At 34.7% G+C, this 12443-nt stretch overlaps 1 protein-coding gene across 1 annotated transcript in view; it reads left to right on the forward strand.

Annotated features, from left to right (window-relative positions):
- Window positions 1-6302, forward strand: part of LOC114046195 (cullin-4A) — a 65336-nt gene extending 59034 nt beyond the window's left edge. The window contains exons 19-20 of the mRNA XM_027866440.1: window positions 3341-3493; window positions 5752-6302. Coding sequence (XP_027722241.1) covers window positions 3341-3493; window positions 5752-5847 — 249 coding nt within the window. The 3' untranslated portion in view covers window positions 5848-6302. The remainder of the gene's footprint in view (window positions 1-3340; window positions 3494-5751) is intronic.
- The last annotated feature ends 6141 nt before the right edge of the window (window positions 6303-12443 follow it).

Here is a 12443-nt window from a genome sequence, read left to right on the forward strand (position 1 = left end):
GTCAATAATGTAATTCACATTGTTGAAGATAAACAACTCCTACATAAGGAGATAATCAGTAGTACAGGATCACATACAAGCATACACAGCCTCACTAATGACTAAAAATAATTTTGTCATCATTATGTAACTATTAATGATAAAACTCAGTTTGGGTGAGGCCTAATAAAAGGAAGAGATGTGACAAAATAAGTCAACATTTGTATGTCTGTTGCCACTATAAATTAGCACATACTTTGTAGAAGTCAGGGTAGCAATGTATAAAAAGTACAAACTGTCCATACTGACTAACCTTATAATTCTAGTTTGGGGAAATATAACCCTAGGAAATAAACCACAAAGGGAAATTTTAAGAAGTTTACCAAGATTCCTGGCATTGCTGTTTATATTAGTAATAAATTGGAAACAACCTATTTACTGCACCATTGAAAAGTATGAGCTAGACCCCCTTATCTTTCTCCTAGTTCAGCCATGTGCACAAAACACATGTCCACTACCATCTCACCCCACCTCTCCTACAGGGGCCCAGCAGGGTGCTACAGTACTAAAATGATCTTCATTGTGTGTCAGTCTTGGTTCAAATTGATTTGGTCTGTCTGGATTGCCAGCTACTGCTTCTTTATAAGCTTTGCTGTAAGCTCTGAAGATTCCAAGCAATGTTCTCCGTTTCTGCTATGTCCTACCTCTAAGCCTATGACAGCTCTATGATAAAGACCCAAATCTCCTAAATTTTAAGCTTAAACCTAAGGGCTTTGAGGTTTTCCCAGTTGGCCCCTATGCCAGAATAGACAGAAATTGATTCACTCCTTTCTCCTTTAGTAACTGTTACGACCCTCCTCTCTCTGTTCAAAACTTGAGGCCTCACCCCTGTGAATCAGTGGTAGAAAGTCTCCTCCATTCCTCAGTTCCTTGGAAACTCTGACTTTCTCTCTCTTGTAGGATTTGCTGTTCCTGAGCTCAAGACCTGTCAGTGTCCTCTAGCTCTAATTTCCTCCCCAGCCTCCTTAGTTCAGGCACTCAGACTGATTGGGACATTTTTGCCTGTCTGTTCTTATCCCACAGCATTCTGATTAGAGGGGTTTGCCCTCACTTCTGTGGTGATCCGAGTGGCCCACGCACAAACCAACGTCATTCCCAAGTTGGGCGTTCTTCAGGAAGTAGGGTCCAGGCCATTTCCTAGGTGTGGGTTTCCCGGCTCAGCCTCAGTCTTTATTATCGCATAACTTTCATAACAAATATAAATATGAGAAAAAATTATGAAAAGTAGGGGCTAATCAGACTTTTAATATATTGACATTATGGAATATAGAGAGGTGAATAGTTAAAACAATTTTAAATATGTGGACTATGTGTCCATTTAGGGAAGCAGATATATATCTGTTTCCCTGAATATTTTTATTTTTATATTATAATTTTACCATTTAGGATTATTAATCCTAAATGGTAAAATTACAATATAAGAAGCACAGGATTTGAATTTCAAGTACCTATATCCAAATCCTAACCCTGTGTGTAACTTATTGCCTGTGTGATATCTGGCAAGTTACTTTAACCTTTCCAAGCCTGTTTTCCTCATCTGAAAAATAAAGCTAGATTAAATTATCTCTATAGTCCTTACCAGATCTGAATCAACAAACCTGTGAAAATTATAGTATGGTAAAGCAAGATACTTTCTATTGAATATGCTATATAACTTAATTATAATATATAATGAATTATACTCAATGCAAAGAAAAGCCAACAAAATAAAAACTATTGGAGTATCTCTGTTTTAGCAGAATTTGACCTTTATTATGTCATTTACTCAAATATAGGGTTGAAATCTTTTCTCACTCAGAGTGGTCTTTTTTTAATTAAAAAAGACAGAATGAGTTTTTAAAAAGGCTTTTTTATTATTATTTTAATCTAATCTTGGAATTGAAAATAACTCCCCCTAAATATTTTTACTTGGGCTTAGCGTTGTGTGGCATGTCTATTTGTATAATAAAGGCTTTCTACAAGAAAAGAAATTGTAGCAAAGTCACTTCACCTGATTAGAAATCTGGTTTTTAGTCTCTTAAGATTTATATCACTTTCTTACATGAATTATTTACAAAGAAAACATTGCAAAGATAATTTTTTTAAACATAGAATTAAAATAATTCAAATATTTGACTTATTTATGTACCTAGAGTTGTTACAAATGGCAAAATAAAGAGGTTCAGATAAGAAATATCCTAAAATTCTTGCATAGATAAAAATTAATTATGTATGTAGATTGCTGATTTATTGCCTTGATTTATGAAATTTTCTTTCATATCTCAGCGAGTGCAGTTAGGTTTACCTATCCGTGAGTTCATAGACATAGGGCTGTAAATTAAAAGCTAGAAGGAATCTTCAATGTCATCTAGTCCAACCCCCTCATTTTCATATAAGGAAACCCAGAGGAGGGGAAGTGACTTACGTTAGACCATACTGGTTATGGTAAGTGCTGTGACTCCAAACCCTGCACTCTTTCCCAGTGTGCCACACTCCTACATTAACACTCCCCTCCCCCCAAGTTCTTCTCTATGAAATGTTCATTTGTGATGTGTTCAGATTGATACCTCTGATCTGCTCATGTGAGAGGCAACAATTCAGAGTGCTAGACTGAGAGTCAGGAAGACCTTTGGTCACATCACTTAGCCTTCCTGAGCCTTGATTTCCTCATCTGTAAAATGGAGGGTTGTTGAAATAATCAAATTAAAAGTGTATGTATATATAAATATGTATATGTAAGGTACTTGCTAAATCTAGAGTGCTCTATGAATGTCCATTATTAGTTCTTTTCCATAGTAGGCATGTAATCTGTTGATTTCAATATTTTTTTTCCTGAGAAAAAAGGTTTTAAAAGACTTTAATTACACTTAAAATTTTAAAATATACAGAGGCAGCTAGGTAGCACATTGTTAGCACATTGAATAGAGTACTGGGCTTGGAATCAGGAAGATCTGAGTTCTAATCCAGTCTCAAATACTTACTAAGTTATGTGAATCCCTGGTGAGTCACTTAACCTCTGTCTGAATCAGCTTTAAAATGGAGGGGATAATAGCACCTACCTCTCAGGCTTGGTAAGGATCAAATGAGATAATATTTGTAAAAGTCTTGACATATAATAGGTGTTATATAAGTTATATTTTATTACTTAATGAATTAAAAATTGGTTTCATTAAAAATCTTATAATGCAGAACAAAATAATCTATATCTGATTTGTGATTTGGCCTGCCATGTAGAATTTTTTTCGCTAGAATTCAAGGATGTTAAAGAACTAATTTTGAAAAGTTTCCTATATTTCATTATTTTGTAATTATTAAACTTTAGGTTGAAGAACAAGTTAGCACCACAGAACGAGTGTTTCAGGATAGACAATATCAGATTGATGCCGCTATTGTACGAATAATGAAGATGAGGAAGACCCTTGGTCATAATCTTCTAGTTTCTGAATTGTATAATCAGCTGAAATTTCCAGTAAAGGTAAATATAACATCTTCAAATTGAATTACAGTACTCAATTATATTTTATTAACTAACCATTGGTCAAGTATGTTTTGTTCATTTGACTATCAAGGAATTGATTCATAATCTCATCACACATATCAACTGAGCATGCGTCACAAAAATTAACATCTTCTTTTGAACTGAGTATAGAAACATAAGTAATGGTCAGACCTTTAGTCCAGATTTTTTAAAATTCTCTAACAGTGAGTCTGCTGATATTTTCAGGGAAAAGATGGATACTGCTTAGTCTTCTGCATGGACTTTTCCTCAATATGTGTACACTGCGACCTTCTCAGAGAATTCAGAAGGTCACTGCATGTGGTTACTTTAAAAGTTAACAAAAGTAACATGGATGGAAGGGATTTTCACAATTTATTGTTGAAAATTTTTCCATTTTACATTAGTTAGCACCTTCTAGAATATTTTCTGTAGAACTTGGGAAAGAATTCAGAGGATAACAGAAATGATTACAGGTGAGGAAGATAAAGTGGCAAACCATATTAGTCTCTTTCTTCTCAATCCTGTTTCCAAGATCCTAACCTGAATTTTTCTGGGACCGGCTTTTGATTAATTCTCTTTGCACTGTGCTCTCAGATTTGGTTTACTCTCTGATTTCAACAAGGAGGTAATAATCCATAATCATATAGCAAGTAATGTCAGAGTTAATGGTATGATATCTAACTCATTCCAGATGGAAAAAAGCTGGATGACTTAATAGGTGTGGTCTTATTCAACCTCTTTTAAGTAGCCATGCTTAATGCTGATGACAAAAAGTTTTCAGTGATGCGCTATCCAAGGATGTGTAAATTAAGCCAAGATAGAGAAAATTCTTCTGAAAATATTTCCCTCACTAAATCTCCACTATCTTTTTCTAATATCTCTATTTCTGCTGCCCTACCTTCCTATGTTTTCTTCTTCCCATTCATCTCATGTCTTTCATATCTCCCTAAGTGATTCTAATACTTGACTCATGTGAAAGAGGTGTTTTATAGAATTGGAATCCTTTAACTGGATGACAATTGTCTATCCTAGTGATTTCAAACCTGTGAATATGAATGGTCCTTTTTAACAATGAAAAATTTTATGAATCCCCATTTGAATGATAGTTATGCTATTTTTATCTATTGTTTGAGAAAATAGATAGCAAAAAGCTATTGTGAATTCATTTGTGCTTTTTCATTTGAATTACACATCACAACAGCAAAAATAATGTCTGTATGTGTGAAACAGTTATTAGTCTAAAGAAGGTATTGTTTATTGTTTATCCCTTTGTCTTGCTTGGTTTGTTTATCCCATTGACACCTATTTTTAAATATGAACTTTCCATTACTACATCTGACAACATATTATTAAAAAGGGTTAGGATAAGGTATAGAACCAGAGGTGGTTTTCTGATAACTAAATATAATATATTGATTTCTACAAATTTGATAAGCATGCCATCTGTATCTTCATCCAAATAATTGATAAAAATGTTGAACAGAACTGAGCTTTGTTGCATTCTCCTAGAAAGCCCTCTCTACATTGGCATTGATTCATTCATTAGCACTGCTTGGTTCTAGTTGTTCAGCCATTTCAAGATCCACTTTACTATCATTCTATCATTTATTTATGTCTTGCCCACAAGAAAACTTAGAGAACATACTCTTGGACTTGGATTTTGCAAGGCTTTTCAACAGTCTTTGTAGCATTTCCCAGTCCTACCAGTAATAATAATAACCCTGTCAAAAAAGACACAGAGGTTCTTAACGAACCCATGCTGGCTCTATATTGGTGTTCACAAATATCCTTAGGACCATCTGGTATTTCTGTTTTCCAATGTAATTATGTGTGGTATAATAGTTGAAGGAAATATTTACATTTGTTGACTATGATACATTTGAAAATTAACAAATTTTCCTTTTTAAAAAATATTTGCCTAACAGTTGCCTAACAGTCATTGATTAGTAACTACTAAGCAATTTTTAAATTTCACATCAGGTAACCATCAATCATCACTTTTATATGGAAAAATTTTCAAGGGAAATAATAATAGCTGGTTATAACATGACTTAAGCTAACATTTAACATCTGAACTTTAGAATTAATGATATATACACAGGAAAATTCATAAATTCACTAATTGCTTTCTCCAGCTTCTAAGAGCAAATATAAAGGTGGATATTAATACATTGCTCCTTTTTAATCATCTCCTATATTAGGAAATCTAACACCACTATAATATTTTCTTATAGCCTGGAGATTTGAAAAAGAGAATTGAATCTCTAATAGACAGAGACTATATGGAAAGAGACAAAGACAACCCTAATCAGTACCACTATGTTGCATAATGAAGACGACAACAGACTGTTTTCTATAAAACACTAGAATGTATCTTCAGGACACTGAAACATACCGATGCTGTTTCCAGACCTACTTTCAGCAGATTTTCAGGTTGATGCATATGGTTCAATCAGCTGCATGCACTGCTGTGGATGAGAAAAGCAAAGGAAATGTTTCTTGGTTCATCCTTTACAAGGCATAGTGATTTTTAAATGGCATACATCTCCTCTTCCCTGACCCCACCACCCCCAATCTTCCTCTTATTCTATTAGACCATTAAGATTGTTTCTACTGCTCTGTACAAAATAATTTTGAAGTTGGACAGGAAGATACCAATTAAAAGACATTTCCTCTTGTGGACTTTTTTTCTGTGACAAAACACCGAAAGTTTGGTTTGGATTTGTGTGTGATCATGAATGCACATCATTTAAAAAAAAAAAAAAAGAAGACCCTAAATGCTGCATTCTCTAGCTACAAAGATTACTTAGGTATTTACGAAAACAAGAAACCTTAATTAATGAACACTTAGGCAGAAACATGTCAGTGTTCAAATACACTGACTTTTGAATTATGCACCATGAATACCAGTATCTATTTCTGTTTCATTTATTTTCAGGTAGTTTTAAACTTTGCAGACTGGTTTTTTATAAATCAGGTTTCTAAGTAAGATCTCTGAAGTGCCAAGAGGATGCTTATGTTTAAATATAGTGAACCATCAGATTCTTTATTTTAGCTATGGTATTCATTTGTGAATTTCCTGTTTGGGATTTGTGTTTTTTGGTTTGTTCTTATTTGTTTGACATTTTAAGATTGAGTCTAGCGGACCCAGTTTTTTGCATTAGGGTCACTGCTATTTGATTTTATTTACTGTAACCATAGTATTGCTACAGTAAACCTTGGTTGTGTTTTTACAGTCATACACAAGGATAGTAATCATACTATGTGCTCTACCACTGTAAAAAAAAAAAATTATCAAAGGCTTTTTAAAAGTCTTGATGTTGTGAAAGCAGAGGTTATTTTGTCTAGAGAGGCTAAAAGAATTTTGTTGGTATCTTGTTTCATATTGTATATATGTAAGTGGGTCTGAATTAAAGAATGGAAGTTATGTAGCTATATAGTATGGTAACTATGAGCAAGATACTTTTTGTGATAACATTTACAAGTACCTCTGTATATTTTACTGGATTTGCATAATAGCATGTTTCATTTTGATTAAAAGCTACCAAAGGAGTTTTGATCATGACATAAGTGTTTAAGCAATACTTTTCAGAAAATACTAAATTTATGTAATTTGATTTTGTGCACAATTAAATCCCCCTTTTAAAACATGCATTGTTTAAAATGTGACATCTTACAGATTTTCGTATTAAAGTCCTTATTCTTTCTTCAGGCATCATCATTTCCATTGCTTTTATTTCTTTTCTTGGTTCTACAGGATGTAGTATATAGAAGCCAAATAGATTTCTACTGCATATATATTAAGTTCAAGAACTATGTCTAGAGATTGTTAATATTGTAATTTAATGTAGACTTATATTTTGAATAAAATTAGTTTAAATTTGCCTAAAAATTACAGAAATAAAATTTTGTGATATGTGAAATACAAATTTCTCATAACTTTTTAGCCATCATATCTACATGTTTGATGCAAGCACCAGGCAAACAATTTTTGGTTAATCTACATAGCTCTGCGTAGATTTAATACCCCTGTCCAAAAAAGGAGCAGACAGCATCTGTGACTATAAAGACCAGATCATTCTTTTCTTATCATATCTTATCATATACTGCCTTGAGGGAAGGAAAATGATTGCAATGTTGCTGAAATTTTTTATTTTCCCTATGACCTCAAATACCTGTCAACGCTTTTTAATACTCTATTTTGGCTAGTTAGATTTTGATTCCTACTGTTTTCAGAGATGACCCTGTTTTTCTGCTGTGACTGGTAAATCCCCATCTTTGAGCTCTAAGCACTAGCTCCCATTTCAGTTCTGTTTTTTCTGAGTTTGTCAGTGTCATTTAAAAATCCTGTCCAATTTTTTTTTTACCTATATCCATAAAATGAATCAACAGATAACCTGTGACAATCAAATACACAAAGTTTGATTCTCATGAGAAGCACTATTTTATTCTATAGTAAAAAAATTCATTGTACAGGTACCATCCTCAGTGTTTGAAAAGTTGTTCTATATAGAGTGATAGGTACATTGTTGCATTTCATATTTAAAAAGATTCTATGCTTGAAAATGCTACTTACTGTGTAAAGGAGTAGCTAATTTCCTAACATATCTTGAAAAACATCATCTCAACCTTGAATTATATCTCCTTTCCCCTCTCCCCATTTCTGTTTTCTTCAGTTTTCTTTTGTTTCATATTTTGTCGAATCCATTTAGCAGGATGTAGCACCAATAAAATTAGATTAGTGCTAAATACAAACATTTGCATTTTTGAAGGAAAAAGTTTAATCAAGTCACATAATAAAGATAATGTAAATAGCTCTGAACGTAAAAGTTGTCATTTTCCTTTCCAATGACAGTGAACATTATAAATTTGTAATTTGGTTATGCCAGGAAGGTAAAAATTAAAGTAAAATTCTTGTAGTTCGTTTTATAACTTCATTAGGCTGATTTAAAAAAAAAAGATATTTTTCTAACATTCAAAACAGTTTAAATCAATTTTAGTATCATACTGCTATGATGTTGTCTTCCTAAGCATTTCTATGCTGTTACCAGTGGCACTCAGAAAATAATATTACAGAAATTGAGAGCATCCTTTTTCCTATAGTAACAATAACTGAAGAGTGAGTGACTTGATAGCGTCAGAGAATTAGTCTTGAAGGGATCATGGAAGTCTTTCCTCATCTGTAAAATGGAGATAATACCTGCATGATCTTACAAGGTAGTATTGATAAATGAAATAATGTGTATAAAATCATTTTCTATACCTCTAGAAATTTGAGCTATTACCCTTACACTTAAGGAGCAAGAAGAAGAGGATGAACCAGCAAAAGAGAGAGAAAGGTGCAGTCAGGCATCATGAGACTCATAAGAGACTACTGTCACATAAACCAAGAGTCTGTGTCTATCCAGGCATAGAGTTGTCAATAATCTAAAGTGCTGCAGAATGTTCATTGCTTCCAAAGAGCAATCATATTGATTAAAAGGTCATTGGTGTCCTTTGAGAGCTATGTCAAGGAACTGGTGAGGTCAGAAATCACAAGGGATCTTGCAATGTATAAGCATAAGCTACTCTTTGTAGTACATCTGTGAGACTGATGTTAAAAGGAGAAGATAAAGAGAAGATTTGAAGAGAAAATGAGGGAACCCAGTGCAAATGGTCTAAAATCCCAAAAAGCAAGAGACAAGTCATGCTGAAAAGGAAGAAGGGAATAAGAGTAGAACCTAGGGAGAGATGAAGTTTGGGACAGTTGTTAATAGAAAGTATAGGAGGTGGTAAATCAGATATGTAAATTACCTTGTACAGGTGAGAGCCCAGTTGACGGCATTAATTGGTGACAGATGCTGTATAGTTTTCTGATTTCTTCTAGGAATATTGAGTAATTGGGTTAGGAGAGAAAAAGCAGTTGGTGAGGATGACCTGGGATTGAAGATGAACAGGATTTAGATGTGGAAAATAGTGCCTTATAGAACATTACTGAGTCTATGCTGTGAAAGAAAGAATAAATCTACAATCCTACTTTTGGCTTCCAAAGGAGAAGGCTGTGTGGCAAAGGGAGCTGGAGGAGGACTTGAGCTTAATAAGGAAAAGGAAATGGTGAAAGTGGTTAGGATGACTTGTGAAGAAGACAAAGTTAAATGTAGGAGAATTCTGACGAAAAAAACTTGAAGAAAAGGGCATCAAGCAGTTAGGTAATTCATAAGGAAAGGTAAGTAAGAAAAGGTAAGTTAAGTGAATGAAATGGTAAAAATGAAAATGATGGAGCAAAGAAACAAGTAATACCTAGCTGCCATATTGTTGAGAGAAAGGAAAGGAAGGTATAATTGTCAAGTTTGTAGGTTCCCAAAGTGGGCAATACCACCCCCTGAGGGGTGCTGGTACGATCCAGGGGGGCAGTAGTAGCAATTGGGGGGCATTGAATAAAAATAAGGCGGTGGTGAAAGCATAAGGAAAGAAGAGAAGAGAAGAAAATCTGGAAAAACTTCATACATGTTTCATCTGTTGTGTAACAAAGTTAAAGTCATAGTGATTACATTATTTTCCGAATAAACACACAAAATACAAGTTATAACCCATCAGTGGTCAAGTCCACCAACAGGTCTTAACAAGCAAGTGTTGGCAGGCAGTGCATTGTTGGGAAGTCCAACATGCCTGGGCAGGAATGTGGGTATAATGACTTGTTTACAATATAATATTATATGGTTACATGGTCAATGTTGCATCATCAAAATTTCAATGCAGGAAGAAAACCCAGAAATTTACAATAAATTATTAAATTTTTTAAAAAATATTTCATATTTTTTTGAAATGATGCAAATTTTAAAAAAAACCATTAAAAGGTTAAGAAAAGTAGATTGGGGGTGGGGGTGCTGAGTAATTTTTTTTTAAAAGGGGGCAGTAGGCCAAATAAGTTTGTAAACCTCTGGTCAAGTTGTTAAGATAAAACAATATAGTAAATAAGGATATGAAAATTTTAAAGAAGTTCTTACATAGTGAACTATCTGCCTACAAGCAATTTGGAAGACAAAGCTGAGTATTCTAAACCAATTTGGAGAGCATGGGAAATTTGCATTACATTCATTGTTTTGTTTTGTTTTTTGGCAAACCAACTTTAATATTAGAGATTAAATGTGAGAGAACTTGAAGAAAAGTGGGAGGAGAAAAAGAAATGAGAAAAGACTTGAAGAAAAGGACTCAAGGAGTAGGTAGTTCATTAGGGAAGTTAAAAAAAGGTAAGTCAAGTGAATGAATTAGTAAAAAATAATGTTAGTGGGGGAAGGAAAGGAAATTCTTTCTGTTCCTCCACAGTCCAGCTTATCTCTGTCTAATACTTTCAATGGGGGACAGTATGATCACAAAAGTGTAGAATAATCCTGTAAAAATCACGTTAGTGCCAAAGCTTAGAATGAGCTGGAGCTAACCAGGAAAGCTAAAGACAACAGAAGGGTTTGGGACTTGGGAAGTTATTTAAGTTCCCCAGGGTCAAAAAAAAAGTACAAAAAGGATTGGACCCCTGCTGTGAGGAGAGGGGGACATTGATAACTACCTACAGAAGGCAGAACCTGTTATTTTTGCTTTTGTTTTCCCAAGGACAGAACAAAAATGGCAGCTCTAACTGGACAGAGTTGGCTATAGAATCAGGAAAACCTAGACACCAGTCCACCTTGCAAACAGTGGTTGTGTGATCTGGGCACATCACTTGGCCCCTCAGTAGCCCTGGAAGCTCACTTGGGATTATAAATTACAGAGCCAGGGCCAACTGGCTGTCTTTGGTCAAGGGAACTTTCTCTTCAGGACTTCCCCTATATCAGTAAAATCATTGGTCTAGGGCTAGGTGAAAAGAGTTAAAACATAGTATAAATAAGGAAATAGTAAGAGATATAAAATTCATTTCACCTAGACCAGATGAATTTCTGAAAGATCATGAGAAAGATCATTGAGAGTTCTAACAGACCTGAAGAAGGGTGCTTATGCCCAAAAAAAGGAAGATTATACAAACTACAGGATAATGAAATTGGTATTGTATAGATTCTCGGCCAGATTTTTAGAACATTTTAGTAAACGGCTATTAAAAGGAAACCCCTCAAAAAGCTACTTGATTTCAGCAAGAACAAGTGGTGCCAGACTAATTTTGACAGGGTTCCTTAATTAGTAGATCAAGAAAATGCTGTAAGATATCATTTGGATTTTAGTACAATCAGACTGTGTGCCAGGCACTGTGCTAAGCCCTGGGGGTACAATGATATACAATCTATATACAGGATTGATTTGAGATATTCACAGAGAGAAGGCACTAGCATTAGAAGGGATCAGAAAAAGCTTCTTGTAGAAGGAATTTTAGCTGAGATTGGAGGAAGCCATGAAGAGGGAAAGAATTCTAGGCATGGGGGACAGCCAGTGAAAATGCCTAGAGTCAAGAGATGGATTATCTTGTTCAAGGAACAATAAGGAGGCCACTGTTGCTGGATCACAGAGTGCAGAGAGGGGACTAAGGTGTAAGAGGACTAGAAAAGTAGGAAGGACCATGTCTTGAAGGGCTTTTAAAAGCCAGAGAGTTCATATTTGATCCTGGAGGTAACGGAGTTGATTGAATAGAAGAGTGATGTGGTCATGACAGCTCTTTAGATCAATTTGATGACTGAGTAGAAGATGTACTACAGTGGGGAGAGATTTGGGGTAGGTAGACCTGCCAATGGGCAATTGCAGTAATCCAGGCAGGAGGTGATAGGGCCTGCATCAGTGGGGTAATAGCTCAGAGAAGAAAAGCGGGTGTGTATGAGAAGGTAGAATCTATAGGACTTGGCAACTGATTAGATATGGGGGTGGTGGTAAGAGAGTGATGAGTTGAGGATGAAACCTGGATGACTAGAAGGATGGTGGTGCCCTTGACAGTAATAGGGAAGTTACGAAGAAGAGAGGGCTTGGGAAA

The sequence above is a fragment of the Vombatus ursinus genome, unplaced genomic scaffold (assembly GCF_900497805.2).
Source record: "Vombatus ursinus unplaced genomic scaffold, bare-nosed wombat genome assembly UNPS02014781.1, whole genome shotgun sequence".
In the NCBI taxonomy this organism is placed as follows: Eukaryota; Metazoa; Chordata; class Mammalia; order Diprotodontia; family Vombatidae; genus Vombatus; species Vombatus ursinus.